The following is a 27,261-nucleotide window of genomic DNA, read 5'->3' as shown; positions in this document are numbered from 1 at the left end:
TATTTAGATGTGTTTAACACTATTGCTTACTACATGATTCCATATATGTAATTTCATAGTTATGACTTCTTCACTATTATTCTGCAGTATAGAAAATAATAAAAATAAAGAAAAAACCTTGAATGAGTAGGTGTGTCCAAACTGGTACTGTATATACAGTGCATTCTGAAAGTATTCAGACACCTTCACTTTTTCCACCTTTTGTTACATTACAGCCTTATTCTAAAATTGATTATATAGTTTTTTTCCCTCATCAATCTACACACCCCATAACGACAAAGCAAAAATACTTTTTTAGACTTTTTTCCAAATGGAAATATCACTTTTACATAAGTATTCAGACCCTTTACTCAGTACTTTGTTGAAGCACCTTTGGCAGTGACTACAGCCTTCTTGGATAGGTCTTATTGGGTATGACACTACAAGCTTGGCACACCTGTATTTGGGCAGTTTCTCCCATTCTTCTCTGCAGATCCTCTCAAGCTCTGTCAGGTTAGATGGGGAGCGTGGCTCCACAACTATTGTTAGGTCTCTCCAGAGATGTTCGATCAGGTTCAAGTCCGGGCTCTGGCTGGGCAACTCAAGGACATTCAGAGACTTGTCCCGAAGCCACTCCTGCGTTGTCTTGGCTGTGTGCTTAGGGTCATTGTCCTGTTGGAAGGGGAACCTTCGACCCAGTCTGAGGTCCTGAGCGCTCTGGAGCAGGTTTTCATCAAGGATCTCTCTGTACTTTGCTCCATTCATCTTTCCCTCCTCCGATGTATCAGTTTGGCCAGACGGCCTGCTCTTGGAAGAGTCTTGGTGGTTCCAAACTTCCAAGAATGATGGAGGCCACTGTGTTCTTGGGGATCTTCAATGCTGCACAATCCTGTCTCTGAGCTTTACGGACAATTCCATGGCTTGGTTCTTGCTCTGATATACAGTGTCAACTGTGGGGCATTATATAGACTGGTGTATGCCTTTCCAAATCATGTCCAATCAATTCAATTTACCACAGGTGGATTCCAATCAAGTTGAAGAAACATTTCAAGGATGATCAATGGAAACAGGATGCACCTGAGCTCAATTTCTAGTCTGATAGCAAAGGGTTCTGAATACTTATGTAAATAAGATATTTATGTTTTTGTCATTTTAATACATTTGCAAAGAAAATCTTAAAACGGTTTTTTGCTTTGTCATTATGGGGTATTGTGTGTAGATTGATGAGAAAAACATTTATTTAATCAATTTTGAATAAGGCTTTAACGTAAAACAATGTGGGAAAAGTCTGAAAACTTTCAGAGTGCACTGTATATATATATATATATATAGTTGAAGTCGGAAGTTTACATACATCTTAGCCAAATACATTTAAACTCCGTTTTTCACAATTCCTGACATTTAATCCTAGTAAAAATTCCCTGTATTAGGTCAGTTAGGATCACCACTTTATTTTAAGAATGTGAAATGTCAGTATAATAATAGAGAGAATGATTTATTTCAGCTTTTATTTCTTTCGTCACATTCCATGTGGGTCAGAAGTTTACATACACTCAGTTAGTATTTGGTAGCATTGCCTTAAATTGTTTAACTTGGATCAAACGTTTTGGGTAGCCTTCCACAAGCTTCCCACAATAAGTTGGGGGAATTTTGGCCCATTTCTCCTGACAGAGCAGGTTTGTAGGCCTCCTAGCTCGCACATGCATTTTCAGTTCTGCCCACAAATATTCTATAGGATTGAGATCAGGGCTTTGTGATGGCCACTCCAATACCTTGACTTAGTTGTCCTTAAGCCATTTTGCAACAACTTTGGAAGTATGCTTGGGGTCATTGTCCATTTGGAAAACCCATTTGCGACCAAGCTTTAACTTCCTGACTGATGTCTTGAGGTGTTCATCAGACCAGAGGACATTTCTCCAAATAGTACGATATTTGTCCCCATGTGCAGTTGCAAACCGTAGTCTGGCTTTTTTTATGGCGGTTTTGGAGCAGTGGCTTCTTCCTTGCTGAGCGACCTTTCAGGTTATGTTGATAAAGGACTTGTTTTACTGTGGATATAGATACTTTTGTACCTGTTTCCTCACACATCTTCACAAGGTCCTTTGCTATTGTCCTGGGATTTATTTTTCCTTTCTGCACCAAAGTACATTCATCTCTAGGAGACAGAACGTAGCTCCTTCCTGAGCCGTATGACGGCTGTGTGGTCCCATAGTGTTTATACTTGCGGACTATTGTTTGTACAGATGAACATGGACCTTCAGGCATTTGGAAATTGCTCCCAATGATGAACCAGACTTGTGGAGGTCTATAAAAAATATTTCTGAGGTCTTCACTGATTTATTTTGATTTTCCCATGATGTCAAGCAAAGAGGCACTGAGTTTGAAGGTAGGCCCAGAAATACATCCATAGGTACACCTTCAATTGACTCAAATTATGTCAATTGACCTATCAGAACCTTCTAAAGCCATTAATTCATTTTCTGGAATTTTCCAAGCTGTTTAAAGGCACAGTCAACTTAGTGTATTTAAACTTCTGACCCACTGGAAATGTGATACAGTGAATTATAAGTGAAATAATCTGTCTGTAAACAATTGTTGGAAAACTACTTGTGTCAAACACAAATGAGACTGACTTCCCAAAACTATAGTTTGTTAACAAGAAATGTGTGGAGTGGTTGAAAAACTAGTTTTAATTACCTCAAACTAAGTGTATGTAAACCTCCGGCTTCAACTGTATATATATACATATATTTATATATATACATATATTTGTTTGCTGTTTTTTAGCTTTTTGTGTTGCTTCTCTAAAAAACTACTAGCAATTTTATTAATTTGACTTTAGCTAGCCCTGACAGGTTCCCAATCTCATAATCGCATAACTAGCTACAAAGAATCCATTTCAGTCTATCAATCAATTTAGAGTAGCTATATTAGCTGGCATGCCTGCTGGCAAGGTTGTTAGCCTTTTGAAAAGCAAGCAATTACTAAATGTATTGAATAAGACTCACATTCCTTTTAATATTTATCCCAGATTTTAGAAAAGATGCACAAAAAAAATACAATTTTAAATAAACAGTCAGGAAGATACCGAGAGCTCAAGAGGTATGCTTAGACGTGCAGAAAAAATATGTATTTATATATTTAAAGTTAAGCATCATGATTATTGCTCTCGATTACAGGAAAAAGCTGCTTCAGGTGTTTGAAAAATTCAAAATTCTCCAACTTCCAGATGGTGTCCGGAACACCGGAACAGCCATCCTCATCTACTCTACTCTTGAGTCCCTTCAGATTTTTGGGGTGCAGGATGCCCCTGATAACGCATTAAGGGATCTATTCAATTCATATCACGGAAGTTCAGCGTTACAGAGTGATTGAAATTTAAAGGCAATTTTCCCTCGTTAGTGCATTCACGATAAATGTTGCATATGTCGGTACAATCGGAAATTGCCTTTACATTTATATTTTGCTTTCTGTAACACTTCAGTTATACAGATTGAATAGAGCTCTAAATTGTTGTATAAATACAAAATATCTGGCATATTCCCATTTGAGCTTTGTTGTGCTTTTAAATGGTTGAATGCCCAGTGATAACCATTTAGATGACAACTAAACCAAAAATCTGACCATTTTTTCCATTGGATTTAAAAAAATAAAAAATATTCCCCTTTTTTCGTGGTATCCAATGGTATCCAATTGTTAGTAACTACTATCTTGTCTCATCGCTACAACTCCCGTATGGGCTCGGGAGAGACGAAGGTCGAAAGTCATGCGTCCTCCGATACACAACCCAACCAAGCCGCACTGCTTCTTAACACAGCGTGCATCCAACCCGGAAGCCAGCCGCACCAATGTGTCGGAGGAAACACCGTGCACCCGGCGACCTTGGTTAGCGTGCCCTGCGCCTGGCCCGCCACAAGAGACAATGTTATCCCTGCCGGAGACCACTGCGCCACCCATTGGAATTTTGTTGGACTTTTAAATGGTTCTTCTAAGGCATAGTGATAACACATTAGGAATTCAACGAACTCTGTATGTCCTTTATGAGTGTGTAAATAAAGATTGAAATCTCATTGATCAAGGTCTCAAGCAAATATGTTCCACATTTCAACGTTGAAATTACGTGATGTGGCCAGTGGTGGGATGTTCTGGTTTTGGCTGATCAATCAAACAAGACGACCCGGACAGCATTCGTCGCTGTAGTTTTCAATGGAGTGGCACGTAATAGGCGCAGCCCAATCAGATACAAGAGGGGCGGATCTTTCGACAAGGATTGCTTTAAGTTACGGTATCAGTGTGGGTTACAGTACTGTCCTCCTGCCTTGATGTGGATGGAGATAACTGTCGATGTGCGAACGTTTGAGCATCAGACAGCTCAGGTTAGGGCCATAGCATCATAGACAAAAGCCTAGTATGCTGAAATAGCAACGACTGAAAGTATTTAAACATGGCATCTAAATCTATGTCTGAAAAGTTTGCACACATAGAGGAGATTGACTTGAAAGAGACTACTTGCATTTGCAGGAAACATTGTAATAACTGTAAAATCTTCCTGGGATTCTTCGTGTTATCCCTTTCATTGCATCTAGTAACGCTTTTCTGTTATTTGGACCTGAGATCGGAGGTGAAACGCGAGATTCTCCAGAAGAACAGAGAGGAGACAGTGTCACCGGCCGCAGACGATATGAATGACCGATATTCTCCAGTATTCCAGCTGTTGGATATCAGCTACCCAACTGATCTACAGCCACAGGTAGGTTAATTATCGGCTCTTTAATAGCGTAATAACACTAAACATATAGTAACATTTAGTAAGAATTCATATAAATACACATAAGAGGACCAAAGTGTAGCCCACACCAAATTATTTTCACTTGTGGGATGTTGAAACAACATGTGGCAATTTCTGTCAATTCCGATGAAAGGATGTGTATGATGAATATTTACCGCCATCAGTTAGAAACTTTAATTTGTCCTTGATCGGACACAATAATACAGTATACTGGTCAGTTTTTCTCAGATAAGGACTACTTAGGCTTTGTTTTATTATGACACAGTCTAGTTGCATGTTGGCAGTATAGCTATACAGAGCATAGTTTCACGGTTGAGGCGCCCAATTGTTTATTGTTGCTTGAGATGGATAATGGTTAATAATGCTTTTGGTGAAAGTATTTTTTCCAAAGTGGTTTAGCGAGGATTTGAATAGTGAGGGTATGGTTTAAGTGACCTGATGGTGCATGTTGAGACGAGCAGACATCTACAGTAGAGAATACTGCCTGCATGTCATCAGCATGTGGCACAGTAAGATTCCACACATCCCCTCCAAGAATTAACAACCCACTCTCACATGTTAATGCATTGGCATATTATAATGCCTTACAATTTCTGAATTGACTTCAGAAAAAATCTGGGGCCATTTGAGTTGTTACTGGAATCTAATCCTAAAAGGTGCTAAAGTTCTCTTGTCAGTTATTCTTTAAGCCTGTGGATTGACAGCATGGGAGAAAGAATGCCCCCCACCTGTCTGTGAGGCTGGGGTGTAAGATGGCTCTGCCAAATGTGCTTGGTTTAGAAAATATGGTCAGAAGCATGATCAGCCATGTTAAAAATACAGCTGCACAGAAACATCACAGCAGTAAAATGAGACTAAGTGGATGCCTTTCAATTACACATAAATTACACCAACAATTCTACAACGTTAAGATCCATCTGGGCCTCATCTCTGTTATAATCAGATGAGATGAGAAAAGTTTATTGGTTTGTTTGTGATCATGTCGCTCTGAATTCTCCAGAATCCACATTGTTGTCTTTGACCTTGCTACGAACTGCAAAAGTACTACACAGCACAACTGGTTGCTCATATCTAAAGATTACCATCGTTTTTTTTTTAATCCTCAGCTTTTAAGTTCAGTCACTATGTTTTTTGTAGGCCTGTGGATGGTTTATTCATAGAGGTTTATTTAGAGAAAAACACTTCAAAAATCCCAAATGAGATTGTAAATTAGCTAATGCAGGTAAATGACCCCCCGCTTCGTCATTCCAACTTCCCCAGGCATTGTGGCTTGTCTCCAGAGCTCAGTGTGAAATCTCTGGCTAGCAGAGTTAGCTCCACAAAAGATCCAGTGCCAACCCTCAACATCACTATTAAATCAAACTGTGTGCTCTGTTGGAGTATGAGATTTCTTACAGGATATTACCTTAATAGCAACATTGTGCACGCAATGAATAACATCCACACAATTACTCAACTCCATTCAAATGTATCTTTGTGGGAGAATGTACACATGGCTGTAAATGTTAATAGAGACAGGCAAATATTTGAAGTGAGAGATCTTTAGAGATGATTTAGGCCCCATATTTGGAAATATCTGTGAAAGGTGTGATTACGGATGTGTGTATTGTTTCTATTGTTTATTTGTCTGTAGTGTAAGTTGCATTGGGTCCTTATTATCATATATTCAAGCAAAGGCCCAACCTGAAGCAAAGAACCATCCAGAGGGGATATGGTCAGTGTTCAATCTGAGGGCTGTAGTTATAGAGGTTAGGGACTGTCATTTTACATAATCTTTTGTAATTACCCACCACTCAAGCTCATAAAACATAAGTAAACATCCCTGATGGTGAACTGTAGATGTGTGGTCAAGAACGATGTGCTTATTTTAGCTGTAGGTTTTAATAGAGTTATTTGGAATGATTTCAAAGGAACAGTGGGCCTCAGGCCATAGTTTTTACTGGGGACAGGTGTCAAGACTATTACAAGTTTTGTTCTGCTTGCAAGGGAGTTAGGAAATAATGTTTGAATGACCTTAATTGTCAATTATGTTTGCCATGATTATGCACCTGCATCTATTTAGATTAACTTGAGGGTGTAGCTAGTGGTTACACAGATGTTATTTTCTTTCTTATGGGAAGCTATCCATACAAACCAAACATTTTGTGCCTTTCAGTATGTTTAGAAAACAGAGGAGAGACTAAAAGTTACTGCTAACTAAAGAAATGAGTCAAGAAAGCTCAAATTGTTTCCTGTTGAGTATTATTTTGAAGGTGAAAGCTTTTTATATCATAAAGGGATTTACCTCTTGCATGAGACTGGACACAATAGCTCACGTTCATTGCTTCTCCCTCTTGGAGCTACTAATTAGATCGACCAAACAGTTTCTAACCCGAGTCATGACTTAAGGCCGTGTTAGCCCACAGAGCTAAAGTCTAGGCAATGGTATTAGCCTTGGGAACTAAAACAAGCCTCCAGGTCTCAGGCAAGGTTACTCATCATATCAGGGTATTTCACAGAACCACCACTGCAACACTTCAACCCCATTCAACCTCCCCCTCCTCTCCACCAACAGCTAATATACTTCAGCTGTATGTTCCAAATCACATGCAACTATTTTCGAAGGAGACTAATATTGAACAATCATATAGCAGTAAATGGGTGGCTTTCCCTTAGAATTCTATTCAACATTTTGTGACAAAGTAGGCCCTCTATTTACACAAATGTAAATTCAGTACTTCCTAGTTCCATGAATCAAACAGTTATTTCAGTTAAATTAAAACCAGGAAAATCTGGAGAGTACCCTGCTGATTATAGACCCATAAATTGAATCAATTGTGACAATAAAATGATAACAAAGCTTATAAGCAATAGAATGGCTAAAGTCTTACATAATATAATAATATATGCCATTTAGCAGACGCTTTTATCCAAAGCGACTTACAGTCATGTGTGCATACATTCTACGTATGGGTGGTCCCAGGAATCGAACCCACTACCCTGGCGTTACAAGCGCCATGCTCTACCAACTGAGCTACAGAAGGACCAGACTTGAAACAGACTTGATACATATCAATCAAACAGGGTTTATTAAAAATAGACAAACAAATACAAAAACATGTTTCAGTTTAATACAATAAGCAAAAAACAAGATATAGATTAATCAATAATGGCTGTTAAAGCCGAAGAGGCTTTTGACCGTCTTGAATAACATTTTCTCATCAAAACTTTGGAAGCTTTCAACCTTTCAGCTGAAATACATGTAATTCAATTATTATATAAATGTCCTAAAGCAATAAATATACACAAATAATACATTATCTCTATGAAATTGCTTTAAAAAGGGTCGCAAGACAGGGATGTCCCCTCTCCCCTCTCCCCCCTCCTGTTTACAGTGGCAGTTGAACCGCTTGCAGAAAGACAGGACCCAAACGTAACAGGTATCAGTATTGGTAAACATGAATATAAACTAAACTTATTTGTAGATAATCTCCTGATATACCTGTCCAATATTGAAGACTCAATGCCCCCTTTGCTAAAACGTATGACATATAGTTAAATGCATTAAAGAGGAACAATGGGTGCATATTGTCCCCAGAATCTTTGTGTTGATTTTCAAAGGATACATCTAAGAACATTAACAACTTCATAGTTAAGAACACTATAACAATATGGAGTAAAATGAAAACTCTCACGCTGGTAAAAAAAAAAAAGGATTTTGGAGACAGGTGCAGGAATACACAATGGGGGTTTTTGATACACTCAAAACAAACGCGTATACACTGGGCTGAACCCAAACAAAACAGAGAGGGTAAACCTCGATGACTGACACGGGACGATACCGGTAATAAACCATATATAACTATATACAGTGCCTTGCAAAAGTATTCACCCTCTTGGCATTTTTCCTATTTAGTTGCATTACATCCTGTAATTTAAATAGATTTTAATTTGGATGTCATGTAATGGACATATACAAAATAGTCCAAATTGGTGAAGTGAATTTAAAATATCACATGATCTTAGTATATATACACCTGTTCTGAAATTCTGCAATACCACTAAGCACAGCGGAGATTGGAGTATCTGTCCATAGGACCACTTTAAGCCGTACACTCCACAGAGCTGGGCTTTACGGAAGAGTGGACAGAAAAAAATAAGCAAACATGTTTGGTGTTCGCCAAAAGGCATGTGGGAGACTCCCCAAACATATGGAAGAAGGTACTCAGGTCAGATGAGACTAAAATTGAGCTTTTTGGCCATCAAGAAAATGCTATGTCTGGTGCAAACTCAACACCTCTCATCTCCCCGAGAACAACGTCCCCACAGTGAAGCATGATGGTGGCAGCATCATGCTGTGGGGATGTTTTTTATCTGCAGGGACTGGGAAACTGGTCAGAATTGAAGGAATGATGGATGGCTCTAAATACAAGGAAATTCTTGAGGGAAAACTGTTTCAGTCTTCCAGAGATTTGAGACTGGGACGGAGGTTCACCTTCCAGCAAGGACAATGACCCTAAGCATACTGCTAAAGCAACACTTGAGTGGTTTAAGGGGAAACCATACAAAAAGCATACAAACATTTTCCAACCAAGTAGAGGAGTCAGAAAGTCAGAAATAGCGATAAAATGAATGGTTGCAGTCACGAGAGTCCCAGCTACACAATGAAATGTTGGTTTTGTTCGATAAAGTCCCTCTTTATATCCCAAAAACTCTGTTTTGTTGGCGTGTTTTGTTCAGTAATCCACTGGCTCAAAGGCGGTCAAAACATGCAGACGAATACATCCTAATAGTACCGGTAAAGTTTGTCGAAACATGTCAAACGATGTTTATAATTAATCCTCAGGTTGTCAATTGTGTAAATAATAGATCATATTTCAACCATACAATAGCATATTCAATAGAAAGGAAAAACAACGAAGGGTGCGCACTCGGTCATGCGCGCAAACCAGCACTGCATGATTCTACAGTCCAATGACAGAAAGGTCTCATTCTTCTTAATTTTTCAGAAAACAAGCCTGAAACAATGTCTAAACTGTTGACATCTAGTGGAAGCCATAGGAACTGCAATCTGGGTCCTAACCCATTAGATACTCTATAGGCATTCAATTGAAAACTACCCACATCAAAAAAGATCCACTTCCTGGATGGATTTTCCTCAGGTTTTCGCCTGCCATATCGGTTCTGATATACTCAGACAATTTAACAGTTTTGGAAATTTTAGAGTGTTTTCTATCCAAATCTACCAATTATATGCATGTCATATCTTCTGGGCCTGAGTAACAGCTAGTTTACTTTGGGCACGCTTCTCATTCAGACATCAAAATACTGCCCCCAAGCCATAAGAAGTTAAAGAAACAAATGGCTATGTCACTGGTGGTACCTTAAAATGTCACATTTGTACAATTTGGCTATTTTAAGGTACAAACTGCAAGAGTACAATCAACGTACCTTACAGGGTACGACTGGTTGATCTCCAATGCATTCCTAGTCGATCGCCTAGTATTTCTGTAAAAAACAACAACGTTAAAGCCTTGCGCTCCTATTTTTATTTATTAATCTCGCACTGTTGGTGGTAGGTGCACCCAATTCAGCTGCCCTGCATGCCGGGTAGGCAAAGTTTTCCCATTTTGAACCATTTCATGTGTCTGAAGGTACAAACTCTGCCTTCCCAGCAGGCACCTAGGCAGTTAACCCACTGTTCCTAGGCCGTCATTGAAAATAAGAATTTGTTCTTAACTGACTTGCCTGGTTAAATAAAGGTAAAAAAATATATTTAAAAAATCAAGTGCATTATAGGTCTACCGCTGGCCAATCAGATGGCTCAGATTACCGTGTCTGCAGTAACATAGCAGACGTAAAAGAAAGCTAAAGCAAAGTTGACACTGTGAGATTTCTAAACCTTTAAAACCATGACCAGCGAGTCTGTCAATGAATACAGCAAAGAGCAGCTGTTTTTATGAGTGAGTTCATGTTTAAGTTTTTCCTCAGCACTGTCAACACTTTTTATTCAACACTTTTATAAGCCATAAAATGTGCGTTGTTCTTACTTCCACTGGCACTACAACCAGCACTGCAGCTGTAATGAATGAGTAGGAAACGTGCATGTGATTAGGTCTTTTTTTGTATCGATAGGCTTGCGTTATTATTAGCGGCTTGGGTCTTTTTTAATACAGAGGAATATTTCACTTTCTCTGTTCATAGAAGTATGACAATGAATTTGTGCATGAGGCAGAAATAATGCAGTGTGACTCGAGTTCAACTGGAGGAAGACAGTGTCCCGTTTTGGTCAGTGTCAGTGGAGGAAAGGGAGAGCGGAGGGATGTTGAGAGGTGGACTCTCAGTATGCTGCTCTCTCCCTCCGCTGAGACTGACCATCACATGCACGTTCCAGCAGCCCAGTAGAATTGAAATAAAAATCAAATGATTTAAGTGTGTTCTTACTCAGCTGTGCCTCCCAAATAATACAGCAACTCATCTAATACCAATGTGATCATATGGCCTACCTCAAATACTGAAATATATATATTTTTTAAATGGTCCAAACAACAATGCATTTGCAGGGCAATTCAAGCAAAGCTTATATGCAGTGATAATGTAGGTTAATGTTGCTTAAGTTGACAGTGACAAGCGTTTGTACCACTTTAAGTACAATTCGGGTACCTTTTTTTCTGAGACTGTTACCTAATTCAAATCAAATCAAATGTATTTATATAGCCCTTCTTACATCAGCTGATATCGCAAAGTGCTGTACAGAAACCCAGCCTAAAACCCAAAACAGCAAGCAATGCAGGTGTAGAAGCACAGTGGCTAGGAAAAACTCCCTAGAAAGGCCAAAACCTATAGGAAGAATCCTAGAGAGGAACCAGGCTATGAGGGGTGGCCAGTCCTCTTCTGGCTGTGCCGGGTGGAGATTATAACAGAACATGGCCAAGATGTTCAAATGTTCATAAATGACCAGCATGGTTAAATAATAATAATCACAGTAGTTGTCGAGGGTGCAACAAGTCAGCATCTCAGGAGTAAATATCAGTTGGCTTTTCATAGCTGATCATTGAGAGTATCTCTACTGCTCCTGCTGTCTGGGACAGGTAGCACGTCCGGTGAGCAGGTCAGGGTTCCATAGCCGCAGGCAGAACAGTTGAAACTGGAGCAGCAGCATGGCCAGGTGGACTGGGGACAGCAAGGAGTCATCATGCCAGGTAGTCCTGAGGCATGGTCCTAGAGCTCAGGTCCTCCAAGAGAAAGAAAGAAATCATTAGAGAGAGCATACTTAAATTCACACAGGACACCGGATAAGACAGGAGAAATACTCCAGATACTGCAGCATAAATACTGGAGGCTGAGACAGGAGGGGTCAGGAGACACTGTGGCCCCATCCAATGATACCCCAGGACAGGGCCAAACAGGCAGGATATAACCCCACCCACTTTGCCAAAGCACAGCCCCACACCACACCACACCACCAGAGGGATATCTTCAACCACCAACTTACCATCCTGAGACAAGGCCGAGTATAGTCCGCAAAGATCTCCGCCACGGCACAACCCAAGGGGGGGGGGGGCAACCCAGACAGGAAGACCACATCAGTGACTCAATTCATTAAAATGTAACAAGTCTGAGCAGAAAGAGATTAGGAAGTGATTATACATAAAGGTTCAATAAAAAGTTTTGGGTAGCCTAGTGGTTAGAGCGTTGGACTAGTAACCGGAAGGTTGCAAGTTCAAACCCCCAAGCTGACAAGGTACACATCTGTCGTTCTGCCCCTGAACAGGCAGTTAACCCACTGTTCCTAGGCCATTTTTGAAAATAAGAATTTGTTCTTAATTGACTTGCCTAGTAAAATAAAGGTCAAATAAAATCTGAAAGGCCTTACTTTATGGATGTTAATATGTATGAGCCTCCCAAATTCTTAACATTATGGAGGTGATTGTTCAAAACAAAATGTATCTCATTCTCACAAGACCACCACCTTTCTATCCTCCCTCCACCTCCCTCAGATAGTGATCATAGCAACTTCCTAAGCTAATTGCTGGACCTACATCCAACCTAAGGCACTATACAGCATGTATTATAAACCTAAACTGCACTGTAATGTTTATTAGCGTATTAATTGCATTACCCATAGATGTTCATGTAATGCGAAACATTGAATGGCACCAACACTGATTACAAATGCTAAAGTTTATCTTTGATTAATATATATTTGCATCCATATAATAACAATGTACTGAAGCCAAAAAGTAAATTATGAACACTGCTATTAGATCACTGAAATAAATAATATACATATTGTCTACATTTTCTCAGCATAGATCGTTGTAGTGGTTTGAGTTTGGAAAGACACTACAGATGTAGGATCTTAAATTGAGCCAGTTTGCTACAGCAGGAAAATACTCCTATAGAAACAGGAAATGTCAATTATTATGTGGATTATAATTAATGGACATTTTTGTAGGGATTCATAAAACTTTCTGAAAATCAAGTCTGACATTTCTAAGTGGAAATTACCAACTTCAGAAGCCGTTTAAAACCTCAAATACAGTACAAGTTAAACATGTCCTGATCAAATTAAGACCCTACATCTGTATGAAAAATAGAGGAGTAGTGAAAGCATGTTGTCAACCTTGCTGCAGAACAGATGTGGGGCCACATTTACGAAACATGTTTCATGTGGTTTTCTGGTTGCCCCAAATTGGAATTGTTTTAAAGCCACAACACACAGAAACTGTCCCAGGAGGAAGGGTAGGGTGAGCACTTGGAGGAAAAAATAGGGGGGGGCAAGGTAGCAGGTGGAAAAACATATTTGCCAAATTACTGACAGGTGCTCCACAGCCTTGGTTAGAAGGTTCAAATAGAAAACACAGCATGGGGAATTGAACAAGCTTTCAGAATTTGGCGAAGAGCCACTCAAAGCAAGATGTGACCTTTTTAGCTACCTAGCACCAAAATGTTGGGATATTTGTTGGAATTTTCTTTGTGGATATTTATTTAAGTGTAAGAGCTACAGTTTTTAGGTTCAATGTCAATTGATTGGTCGCTGTTCATACTGTCCTTTGGTACAGAAGAATGTTAAGCGAATTGAGCTAGACATATTGTGGGGTTTCATGATTGGTACTGATTTGAGCATGAATGTGTTACCTCAGCTGACTAATAGATCAGACTTTAGCCTTACATATGAGGACATGTCAAGCAATTCCACTTGTTCAACACAGGAGATCAACATGCACCAGCTAGGACTTGACTTGAGATTTGATCATGGGTTCATGTTAGGGTTGAATCATTTCCCGGTATTTGACAAATATTCCACCCGAGAATAAATCGCTTTTCTCCGGGTAACCCAGTATTTGCAGCCCAAACCGGAAGTGTCATTCTGAAGCATTTATGTCTGGATTTGATTAGAGCTTTGATCGGCATGAAAATTCAAGCCTGATGCTACCTGAGCCTGATGAGGCATACATTAAATACATTTTATGAGCCCTACATTAAAGACATTTTATGATCCCAAGTCCAGAAAAAGCCCAAATGATTGTGCTGTTATCCAATAGTGGTCTATGATATATAGGCTACCGCACATTACGCCTGACAGAAAAACATAAAAGCTCAAACATGTAGCTATGCTCTCTTGGGTAAGTAAATGAAACAAGCTCCAATAGGCTAATCTTTTTGAGTGTGGACTGTAGCCAATTAGGGGAAATGTATTACACTGTATTATATGGATTGGATTGACGAACCTCTCTCAAACAATGAAGCTGGGAGCGAACATGCGATGCTGCTGCAGGACATGCGGCCAACAAAGTTACAATTCTAGGCTAGTGAATTTGATTTAAAATTTGACATGTAATATGTTCTATTTCACATTTTTATCATTAGTAGCCTGACGGAAATATAGGCTACCTTTCGTAATATTTTCCCTAATGTCGTGCGACTGGTATTAGCCCACCGCCTTTCTCTCTCTCTTGTTGCTTCTTTCCTTCCTTGCTTTCAACAGTTAAATGAAATAAGTTTCGTTTTCCTTAAATTCATAACTGTAATGACATGCTTGAATAATATAGGGTCTGAATAAATAACTACTATAGACAACCGCCGTCGCACGTTCTCTCTTCTTTCAAACTCCTGTGAGTTCTGTATGCTGCTGTATTTAACATTCAGCAAACAAGAGCATGCATCCCTCTTCGAATAGTCTATTTGTATAATAAATGCTTTAAAAGATGTCCAGCAAGCTATTTGCAGTCTAGCTTTTCCTGGGACAGCCAGAGCTAAGGGGCGTTTTTCTAAAGAAGAGAGGCTAGCGGAGCGCAGGTGCGTATTGCACAAGAGACCGAGGCTATAAATTAGAAGCGTATGCATAACAAATCATTCATTAGCTAAATATAAGGCCAATACTGCATTTAATGTATTGCCTGAAAGAGGTAGGCAAGGACATATATATATATATATATATATATGGATTATGCCTATCTATTTTGGATTAAATTGGAATGGAATTGATAGAAAGACTGCGAGAGAGTGCTCGTGTGCGTACTGATTTAAAGCAACGATATTCGAGTGATAGGCCATTTTAAAACTCTGCAGATGCAACTCAAAAAATGCATCTTTACAATGGAAAATTAGGGTGATCCCTAAAGCCAGATGGAGATGTGTAAATTAGACGTGCATTCAGTCCTTATATTACTGTAGCATAGGCTATGCTGCAGCAAATGTAGTCCTTCCTTTCACAATAAAAAAGTTACCATGATGAGATAATACATGCGTTGTATTATGCGCTCCATACTGAGATGAGCTGTCTGTTCCCACCCTGAGCGTTGATGAGTGATCCTGCAGATAGCAGAGTAAGCCAAGGGTCTGTAGAGAAGACAGATTTAGACTTCGCATGTCATTTAACAGTTCCATGTAACGTCATGCTGTTCATATGAATAATTGATTATAATTTACCGGTTTCTCTCAGTTATTTATACCAGGAAAGGGAGTGGGTTTGATTGGTAAAATCTCAGTAAACCGGTTGGAGCAATTCGACCCAAGTTCATGTTGAAAGTGATCAATCTGGAACGTTGTGTAATGATGACCTATGCTCACTTAATGCTCTTTCTTTTTTTTATATAAATGAAGGCCCATGTTCTTATGGCACTCATTCCTCTACTGTGTCTTTTAATCCTTAAAAGCCTTTGCCTTCAAAATAATGTGTATTTTGGAGAGGGAGGGTTACTTTTAATGAACCCTGTAAAATCTGGTATTAAAAACTGAAACTAAGAAAGCACTGGGCCAACAAAAAGCATAATCCTCTGTTAAAGATGTTGAAAACATTCCAGGTTTTTATTTGAAACAACTAGATGATCATATGCAGTTAGACTGCCTTAAAATAATGCAGAACAGTTAGAGAACATTTTGTCATCTCCAGAGTCTTCTTCTGTGAGGCTCTCTGATAAGAGTGATTTGGGAAAGCTAATTGATCTTTCAAAAACTAAAGTAGATGAAATTGTTATGAATGATTTGTCTCATGGACCAGGATTCTCTGAAAACCCAATGACATTCTCTTTCCCAAAAGTAAACATCCATAAATAAATATCTTATTTTGAGAAAAGTTCATGTTTTCCACAAATTGTAACTCTTGTCCTCTTTTGTCTTTTGATGTCAGAGACAGCGGATTATGACAGTGTCATTTGTGATGAGCCAGCATCTTCATTTCTCGCAGAGCAATGTCCAAAGGCCTTTGTGACTGCCTTACTGAAAGCAGCTGTGAGACATTACTGGGACTAGATGAGATAAGGCGTGTCTGAGACGTCCCAGGCCCTTTGTTGATATGCAAAGTGTTTGAAGTCAGGTTCAGTGCAGCTTGGCTTATGGGGAGAAAAAAACAAACGTGTCATGTTGGAAAGCCTTATATTACTTATGTTTTACAGAGCACATCTCAGTTTGTCTTTCTTTGTGATTTAGTCCAATTTTAGAGAGCTATAAAACTAAATTACAGGGAACAGGGGGTTCCCTTTTTTGATTTGTAGTATCTGCAGAAGGTACAAGAGCTTTGCTATAAAATAGGAAGTTAAAGAACATACGAGAGACTATGCAGCATCGACATAGTGGAGGGCATATTCAGTGGCCATCTTGTGACCTACGCATATTCAGACAGTGTTGGGAGTTTTAATCAAATGTACATCTGCACCTGGGTCTACTTTCAAACTAATGAAGATGTAAATAAAGTGTAGGTTCCTAGATATGTTTGTATTTAAATTGCATGTAGCTGTGCGAACATGCAAGTGTTGTAATTGTTGTAGACCACACATTCTAAATTCTCTGAAACAAGTTGGCCTCATCACACAATGTTGTGGCTTTACTATGTGTGTGGCCAACTTTACAATATGCCAGGATAAATAATCTGACTCATTATGAATTATGACCTTTTTCATTTCATAAATGTCCTAATTGATGTAGACTATTCAAATGAGCTACAAGGAAATTAGTTGATTCTTTACTAGATTACATACAGATGTTGCACTGAAGAATAATTTTATTTCAGGAAAATCAAAGGCACAATTTAAAACATATTTTATATTACTTAAACAGATATGTTTTATCTTTTAAATCTCATCATCAATCAGATGATTTTCAAATGGACTCTCGCCATGCATCGCCCTTGTAGGCTACTCTTCAACACGAATACAATATGCTAAGATTCTAATGTTGTCTGATGTTACTTTCCTGTGCCAATTATTCTAAGCATTTTTCTATGATTGTATGATAAAATAATTAGTTCCCAGTTCGCAGGTAGGTGCGAGTGCACACTTGATGACAGTATGCCTTGCATATTGGATTGTGATATGGCAGCTGAAATTAGTTGTTTAAATATATTGGGAGTTATTAAAGAGTTACTGCCAGTGACCGTGTTTTACCATTGATTCAGTTTGCCAACCTGCCAAAACATTGGCTTCTATAAAGCTGAAGCTTTAGCTGCCAGTCACTGTTCTGTGAGCAGGTGAAGGTGTAAATAGCCAGTACCTCTCAAAGTGTCAAGCTTTGGCTTTCTTTCTGGTTGTTGCTCCCTGCTATTTCACCGTGATCAGCGTGGCAACTATAAACTCACACCATTGCGGTCATCCATGGCCAAGACTTAGAGTCTGCATGAGGATGACCAAATGACTTGGGATTAGTGATTAAAATAGAAAATCTGAGAGCCTCAAACCTGCATTGACATTTCTCCTGAGAGGTCAAGAATGTGGTGGTCTTGAACTGTATGTTTGGGGGCTTCAAGGTAAAAGCTGAAAGAGAACATGCTTTTCCCCTGGTATATTAATGTACTCTTAAACTCAGTGACACATAATCCTATTTTATTATTTCTGGCCTTATATACTAATTTATATTTGTTTCTCCATGTAATATGTGAATTGGCTGTCTACATCCTAGAGTATTGCATGTCTATTTGATTAGATTTATTTCTTATCCACTTATTGGAGTGTTTTTTTATTAACTTCCCCCATGTGTATGAGTCCTTAAGCCCAAATTCAAAATCTGTTATCAAACCATCTCTAGAACAAAGTGCAGCTGATTGCCAATCCTGCAATTATTTGAGGTTTATTCCATTGCTTAGTCAATAAGGGAATTCTGGTTTCTGGCCTTTTGTGGGAACAATTGGAGCTTGGGAGTAGTTAGAATAACATTTTCGCAATATATATTTTGATAGTTTGAAGAAAGAGCCCAATGAGTCGTATGACAGGCATCTTGGCTATTGTTTAAAGAGGCTAGATACTGTTTGTTGTGTTCAGACAGAGGAAAACCCAGTACTTAAGAACATTTCTTCTCATAACTCTAGCTGAAAGAGACCAGTCTTTGTTTGAAGTCTTCTTGCAGTGTGTTGACATGACCATAGTAACACTGATTCCCAAAGCAGCACTGGATGGTCTCGTTCAATCAGATTACAACAATGAAGGCTAGTCACTCACAACTTTCATAAAGTCACAATTAAGACTTCCTAATGAAAACAATTTCAAGCTGGCCATAACGAACTGAACTGAAAAAGATTGAGAATCACTATGATTTTTTGGGGGGGTAGAATCACAATGGAAGAGATTCCAAATATTTACTGTGTGTGGTTCAGTAACTGTGAAGACCTCACACTAATCTGTCACATAGCTGGTTCATGTTTTAAAACATTTTCATCAGGGGTTTTATCAAATACATTTTGTATGTAATTGTCAAGATTATTTTCCCTTCTTTTGAGGTTTTCTCATGGTTAGTTGCAGCTTTGAAATTTTATTTAAAGCTAATTACAGTTGAAGTTCGAAGTTTACGTACACCTTAGCCAAATACATTTAAACTCAGTTTTGCAAAATTCCTATACATTTAATCCTAGTAAAAAGTCCCTGTTTTAGGTCAGTTAGAATAACTACTTCATTTTGAGAATGCGAAATGTCAGAATAATAGTAGAGAGAATCATTTCTTTCAGCTTTTATTTATTTCATCACATTCCCTGTGGTTCAGAAGTTTACATACACACAATTAGTATTTGGTAGCATTGCCTTTTAAATTGTTTAACTTGGGTCAAACATTTCGGGTAGCCTTCCACAAGATTCCCACAATAAGGTGGGTGAATTTTGGCCCATTCCTCTTGACAGCTTGACAGAGCTGGGGTGAAATTGAGTCAGGTTTGTAGGCCTCCTTGCTCACACATGCTTTTTCAGTTATGCCCACAAATGTTCTATAGGATGAGGTCAGGGCTTTGTGATGGCCACTCCAATACCTTGACTTTGTTGTCCTTAAGCTCATTTTGCACAACTTTGGAAGTATGCTTGGGATCATTGTCCATTTGGAAGACCCATTTACGACCAAGTTTTAACTTCCTGACTGATGTCTTGAGATGTTGCTTCAATATATCCACCTAATTGTCCTTTCCTCATTATGCAATACATTTTGTGAAGTGCACCATTCCCTCCTGCAACAAAGCACCCCCACAACATGATGCTGCCACCCCCATGCTTCACAGTTGAGATGGTGTTCTTCGGCTTGCAAGCATCCCCCTTTTTCCTCCAAAGAAAACGAAGGTCATTATCACCAAACAGTTTTTTGTTTCATCAGACCAGAGGATATTTCTCCAAAAGTACGATCTTTGTCCCCATGTGCAGTTGCGAACCATAGTCTGACTTTTTTATGGCGGTTTTGGAGCAGTGGCTTCTTCCTTGCTGAGCAGCCTTTCAGGTTATGTCGATATAGCACTCGTTTTACTGTGGATGTAGATACGTTTGTACCTGTTTCCTCCAGCAGCTTCACAAGATCCTTTGCTGTTGTTCTGGGATTGATTAGCACTTTTCGCACCAAAGTACGTTCATCTCTAGGAGACAGAACATGTCTCCTTCCTGAGCGATATGACGGCTGCGTGGTCCCATGGTGTTTATACTTGCGTACTATTGTTTGTACAGATGAACTTGGTACCTTCAGGCGTTTGGAAATTGCTCCCAAGGATGAAACAGACTTGTGGAGGTCTACAATTTTTTGGGGAGGTCTTGGTTGATTTCTTTTGATTTTCCCATGATGTCAAGCAAAGAGGCACTGAGTTTGAAGGTAGGCCTTGAAATACATCCACAGGTACACCTCCAATTGACTCAAATGATGTCAATTAGCCTATCAGAAGCTTCTAAAGCCATGACATCATTTTCTGGAATTTTCCAAGCTGTTTAAAGGCACAGTCAACTTAGTGTATGTTAACTTCTGACCCACTGGAATTGTGATACAGTGAATTATAAGTGAAATAATCTGTCTGTAAACAATTGTTGGAAAAATGACTTGTGTCATGCACAAAGTAGATGTCCTAACCAACTTGCCCAAACTAGTTTGTTAACAAGAAATTTGTGGAGTGGTTGAAAAAACTAGTTTTAATGACTCCAACCTAAGTGTATGTAAACTTCCGACTTTAACTGTACCTTGGTTTGAAGAAGGCATAGCTGCTGTGTCTCAACCTAGTGCAGGCTCATGCCCCACATGCTTTTAGTCGAACCCTATTCATTTCCTATTACAAACAATTGATGGCTTTTGAAAATTGTCGTGGCACAACAGTGTGTTTATTAAGTGTAACCAAATCCTGTTTCTTGTAAAGAGGGCAAATCCGCAAGAGTCACAAACAGATACAGATGAGTTTTTCAAAGCTGTGGCTTTTGCTACTGCGATGACAAGGGAGTGTGTAGTTCCTCCACATTGGCCGGCAGTGCAGTTGAACTGATTTGACAGAACAGAGACAAAGAAGGGCTATCCCCATTATCTCACCATGGCACTGCCACAGTCACACATAGCCTCCCATCAGACGCTGTCTATCATGATGTCTATCTTCAATGACTTTTTCACACAGAAAAAATGGTAAAGTCATCACATTGCTTAAAAGAGGGGTTGGCGTGTGGTTTGAATTTGAGTTGGTCTTTGCAGGATTCTCTCATCGTAGTACAGTCTTTGTATTCTAACACTGCTAAACATATAATAGGGTAATGAACCCCATCCACCACCCCTGTGTTGCACAGGCCTCGGTGATGCATAGCTGTTATTTTGGGTAGGAATGCCAAAATATTTACTCATAGAGGCTTTCAGCTCTCCATGGTTCTCATTGTGAGGATAGTTTACTGCTCAAAATCTATTGTTTGATTTTAGAATCTCTTTTGCAGTAAATTACCAACATATCTGACTGTTTTAATCAAAGCTGTTTGGTTTTTGGAGGACAAAGATGTATTCATTGATTCTTGTTGTTTCTGACCAAGTGACTATTGGGCAATCGTTCATTGGCCAAAAGACTCCTTTCATGTTGTTGTTAGGCTCCTGATATTGAGACCATCAGTAAACTAGCGATGCATCAGCCTTCATTTTGTTGAGAAATGTTGTGTCTCAGAAGGCCTGATCAGTAAACTATTACTTCATATCAATAAGATATTCATAAATATCTCAGTTTGTTAACATTTCTCATCTCGTTGTGCACTGTTCTTCATGTTTCATGAACGCAATGTCAAATATTAATGTGTTGGGACCAGATGGCAATAAACACTTGTGCAGCTGTAAATGTTTTACTACACACTTATTTGCACAGATGGCAGTGTTAAACAATCCTGATTATGGGTTCAGGTGGATTGCTCTCTCCGTTGAACTCCAGGGGACTATCATTGGACTCTGTCATGAGTGATGCTTTAAATTAAATCATCATCATGGGCTATCTAGAACCTAAAAGGGTTCTTCGGCTGTCCCTATAGGAGAACCCTTTGAAGACCCTTTCTGGTTCCAGGTAGGACCTTTTCCACAGAGGGGACTACATGGACCCAAAAAGGGTTCTACCTGGAACCAAAAAAGGTTATCCTATGGGGGCAGCCGAAGAACCACTTTGGAACCCTTTTTTCTAAGAGTGTGGGTAATGTCCCATACAATTCTTGATTGTTGAATACTGTTCTCTGACATTGTTGTTTTACACCCTATTCTTACTGTATTAAAGTATTTTCTAGTGTCAAAAATGTACAATACTTTTTTGTTATTCTGTAAATTGTTGAGGAGAAGGAGCACAGTTCGTAGTGGGTGAAATCTGTAGACTGCATATAATGGAGGATGGTTGGTTTTCTGTGCTGTGATGTAGACTAGCGTTGCAGTACAGCTGTGTACCATCTGGCCAGGGCTGCAGACTGGTGCAACATCTGGAGCTCTGTGGACAGACAAGTCTCTCTCTCTCTCTCTTTCCTCCACTGTACTTTATCTAGGCTCATACTGGGCTTGTGAGGTGAGTACATGTTCACGTCTGGTCAAGTGCTCTAGCTGTAGCCTCTCATCCAGTGTGAGCCTAGGTTGCTGATGACTGTCATTATGCCACTGAGCACACACCACCACCAGGTTCTCTTCTCTTATGAATCCCTGGGGAATGGATATGATTGGCTGGATAAGAACTCTCATAAACTCAAGGTTAAAGGGTGGATTATGAATATAATGTTAAAAAGGAAAGCCATGAATAGAGCTTCTTAGACCATATCAAGTGAGGCCATGATGATCACATAATCAAATTATGTTGGTCACATACACATATTTAGCAGATGTTATTGCGAGTCTAGCGAAATGCTTGTGTTCCTAGCTCCGATAGTGCATTAATATCTAATCATTCATAACAATATACACACATCTAAAAGTAAAATAATGGAATTAAGAAATATATAAATATTAGGATGAGCAGTGTCGGGGTGGCATTGACTAAAATACAGTATACACATATGAAATGAGTAAAGCAATATGTAAACATTATTAAAGTGACCAGTGATTCCATGTCTATGTACAGTTGAAATCGGAAGTTTACATAGCCAAATACATTTAAACTCAGTTTTTCACCATTCCTGACATTTAATCCTAGTTAAAATTCTCTGTATTAGGTCAGTTAGGATCACCACTTTATTTTAAGAATGTGAAATGTCAGAATACTAGTAGAGAAATAATTTATTTCAGCTTTTATTTCTTTCATCACATTCCCAGTGGGTCAGAAGTTTACATACACTCAATTAGTATTTGGTAGCATTGCCTTTAAATTGCTTAACTTGGGTCAAACGTTTCGGGTAGCCTTCCACAAGTTTCCCACAATAAGTTGGGTGAATTTTGGCACATTCCTCCTGACAGAGCTGGTGTAACTGAGTCAAGTTTGAAGGCCTCCTTTCTCGCACATGCTTTTCCAGTTCTATAGGATTGAGGTCAGGGCTTTGTGATGGCCACTCCAATACCTTGACTTTGTTGTCCTTAGCCATTTTGCCACAACTTTGGAAGTATGCTTGGGGTCATTGTCAATTTGGAAGACCAATTTGCGACCAAGCTTTAACTTCCTGACTGATGTCTTGAGCTGTTGCTTCAATATATCCACATAATTGTCCTTTCCTCAAGATGCCATCTATTTTGTGAAGTGCACCAGTCCCTTCTACAGCAAAACACCACAACATGATGCCACCCCCGTGCTCCACGGTTGGGATGGTGTTCTTCGGCTTGCAAGCGTCCCCCTTTTTCCTCAAATCATAACGATGGTCATTATGGCCAAGCAGTTCTATTTTTGTTTCATCAGACCAGAGGACATTTCTCCAAGATAAACAATCTTTGTCCCCGTGTGCAGTTGCAAACCATAGTCTGGCTTTTTCATGGCGGTTTTGGAGCAGTGGCTTCTTCCTTGCTGAGCAGCCTTTCAGGTTATGTCGAGATTGGGCTTGCTTTTGTACCTGTTTCCTCCAGCATGGTCCTTTGCTGTTGTTCTGGGATTGATTTGCACTTTTTGAACCAAAACGATTCTCCATCCTGAGTGGTATGATGGCTGCGTGTTCCCATGGTGTTTATACTTGCATACTATTGTTTGTACAGATGAACGTGGTACCTTCAGGTACCTTCAGGCATTTGGAAATTGCTCCCAAGGATTAACCAGACTTGTGGAGCTCTACAATTTTTTCCTGAGGTCTTGGCTGATTTCTTTTGATTTTCCCATGATGTCAAGCAAAGAGGCACTGAGTTTGAAGGTAGGCCTTGAAATACATCCACAGGTACCCCTCCAATTGACTCAAATAATGTCAATTCGCTTATCAGAAGCTTCTAAAGCCATGACATAATTTTATGGAATTTTCCAAGCTGTTTAAAGGCACAGTCAACTGAGTGTATGTAAACGTTTGACCCACTGGAGTTGTGATACAGTGAATTAATCTGTCTGTAAACAATTGTTGAAAAATTACTTGTGTAATGCACAAAGTAGATGTCCTAACTGACTTGCCAAAGCTATAGTTTGTTAACAAGAAATTTGTCGGAGTGGTTGAAAAACGAGTTTTAACGACTTCAAATGTATTTAGGGCAGCAACCTCTAAGGTGCAGGATTGAGTAACCGGGTGGTAGACGGCTAGTAACATCATTGTTCACATGTATCTCCGGTGTCACCTGGATTTTCTCTCTGCAGAGTTACAGAAGCATGAGTCATCATTAATGCCTGCTGCGTGGAAACGTTGCGTGCTTTGCTTAACTTGGCAGGCTGCGTGAACAGGAATCTGCATACTATTAGAAATGGCTGGAGTCAGTGCATGATCTGGATGAAGGAGGAAAGGAGAACCATGTCCAAACCTCTTCTGTGGTTCTTCGTTCAACGTCTCTGTGTTAGTCTGACCAGACTCATGTCTAAGGAATCACAATAACGATGCGATGCAAGCTCCTGACAGTATGTGTGATTAAAGTCGTCTGGGGAACGCCCTTTTAAGATACGTATCCATATATTTTTACCATTGCTTTATCACTGATGTCTTCTGGATAGTCTGACTTGTTGGGCCGATGCTGCACATGGTGAATCAATTGAATTGCATAGTACTTTTCACTTGATTTAAGAATGTTCAATATGTAGCGCCCAATACCCAACACACGGTGTTGTTTTCAGTTGGTGCAATACTGTATAACAGGGGAACAGTGCTCTCTACTCATGTAGGCAGTAGACTCCACGTGAGCATCCTGTCTACACTATTGTTCTTTATATGTCTTGTGGCATTCCTACTGATAGCTAGAGAGGTGACGAATACTGAAGTCTGTTGACTCCTAAGTACAAAGGCTCTAATATGCTGTATGTGGGACTTTCTCATTGTGCTTAAACTGTTCAATCTCCAGAGGCCTGTAACATGAGTGTAATTCTGACTTCATAGTGAGACAATCAGGAAGGCTTGTCTGGGCTGTACCATGGCCGTTTCTGACATCTCAGTGGATCTGGTTGGTTGCCTGTGGTGCTGAAATGACATAGTGACACACATCATTGGATCTGGTTGGTTGCCTTTGGTGCTGAAATGACATAATGACTCACAAAAGCAGAAGATGTTGCATTGGTTTGTGTCCTGGAATTAATATAAAGAGTGTCACTCTCCTCAACCACAGTCACTTACTTATTGATGGGCTTACTCACCCATTCTCTATGGAAGTGACAAACTTCCTGAGAACACTCCACACCGGGGAATCCTTTTTGAGGCACTGTACTGTAGCTACTGCCAGCATGGTTACAATGATTGAGTTTCTGAGTACAAATGCATCTCAGTGCAACCCCTGATGCACCTCCCTTCATGGCTCACTCCCCCTACTCCACCCTACACATAACTCATGATGCTCAGACATTTGTACACACCTTTCCAAAGTTATGGGTTAAAATGAAGTTTGAATAAGTTGAGATCTTTAATAGTGCCCATCCACAGTGTTTCTTGACTGAGTCAATACACTACTCTGTGTCTGTGCCAAATGCTATACAGTTTGCCAATAGGGCTTCCACGCATTTTGGTTGTAGTATAACTGTTAGCTAATAACTAATAGTTACTAGACCTGTCAAGTGATTTAAGTTCATTCCCTTTGAAATGTGATGTTTCATAGTCATATTGTCGATGTTTTATGAAATGTTTGAAATGACCTGAGCAATAGTGTGCCAGAAATGATGTCCTATGATTGGCAGTTGGCTAACATGAGAGCACTTGGACAAGGGTGAATGCTGTTAACACTCAAACATTTGGCCTTACGTGGACCCAGTGCCCAGTTCAAACATGGGCCTCTGAGAATGGTGTCTGTAGACTGGTTCATGTAAGGCAGTGGGCTTCAAGACATGTTTCATTCCCCTTCTTTACAACAGTCGTTAACATCTCCATGATCTCTACATATACAATAGATTCTGTGCAGTATAAACAATAGCAGTTGTGTTTATTATTTGAATCATTCATGGGGAAGGTCATGAAATGTTCCACACATTCATTGCGGGTGTTGTTATGGGCTGTTCCCAACATAATGACTAACTGCATTTTTCATGATATAAAAACACTACTCACGAAGACACACTTGGGTTTGTACGACAAGTGAAAATAAATATGAAGGCAGAGGAAGCTACTGTGAAACATGCCCACACATACAGGGTAATCACTCTACCTCTCAGTCCCAGTGTTCCAAGCAATGCTAAACATACTGGCCAAAGAAACATCTTTGTAATAAATGATGAACATGTTTTCCATTCATTTAACTCAAACTACCAACCATACAGTAGGCCTTCTACCTCTCCAAAAGCTTCTTATCAGAATCATCTTGTGGTATCTAAACATTTGACCAAACACCAGCGTTGCTGAAAACGAGATCCTTCTTGATCCTATGCCAGCAATAACAAACAAGCAACCTTGCATACATATATTGTAATTTTAGAAAAATCTAGATGTCTTCAGTTTCCATGTATTATGAATGAGTAGAGCTGCTATCCAACATGTATCTGATAACTGAAATCTGTGGACCTGCATGGCACGCATAACAGATACAATATGAATCAATAGAGCAGTATCCCCGGGCTCTAGTGTTCCTCCCATGGCTCCTCTTCTCCAAAATCATTCCCAAAAGTGATAGCACTACCCGCTGTGCCAAAAATGCTTGACGTGTCACTGCAGGACTGAATTTAGGACGATTTTGGAATCAATCATGTGTTTTATTCCCATATGTACATATTTTTCCACTCCAATGTCACATAATCGTTCAGTCTGACCCCTCATCAAAGTTTCATGCTGTTTAGA

General features: G+C 39.5%; 1 protein-coding gene across 1 annotated transcript in view; it reads left to right on the top strand.

Annotated features, from left to right (window-relative positions):
• Window positions 1–4,660: 4,660 nt before the first annotated feature.
• Window positions 4,661–27,261, top strand: part of LOC123990624 (ectodysplasin-A-like) — a 65,531-nt gene continuing 42,930 nt past the window's right edge. Inside the window, exon 1 of the mRNA XM_046291267.1 lies at window positions 4,661–4,729. Within this exon, the coding sequence (XP_046147223.1) occupies window positions 4,661–4,729 (69 nt within the window). The remainder of the gene's footprint in view (window positions 4,730–27,261) is intronic.

The sequence above is a fragment of the Oncorhynchus gorbuscha genome, linkage group LG02, assembly GCF_021184085.1.
Source record: "Oncorhynchus gorbuscha isolate QuinsamMale2020 ecotype Even-year linkage group LG02, OgorEven_v1.0, whole genome shotgun sequence".
NCBI classification, from domain to species: Eukaryota; Metazoa; Chordata; class Actinopteri; order Salmoniformes; family Salmonidae; genus Oncorhynchus; species Oncorhynchus gorbuscha.
The sequence above is the reverse complement of the archived record's forward strand: the minus strand, read 5'-3'. Positions and strand labels throughout refer to the sequence as shown.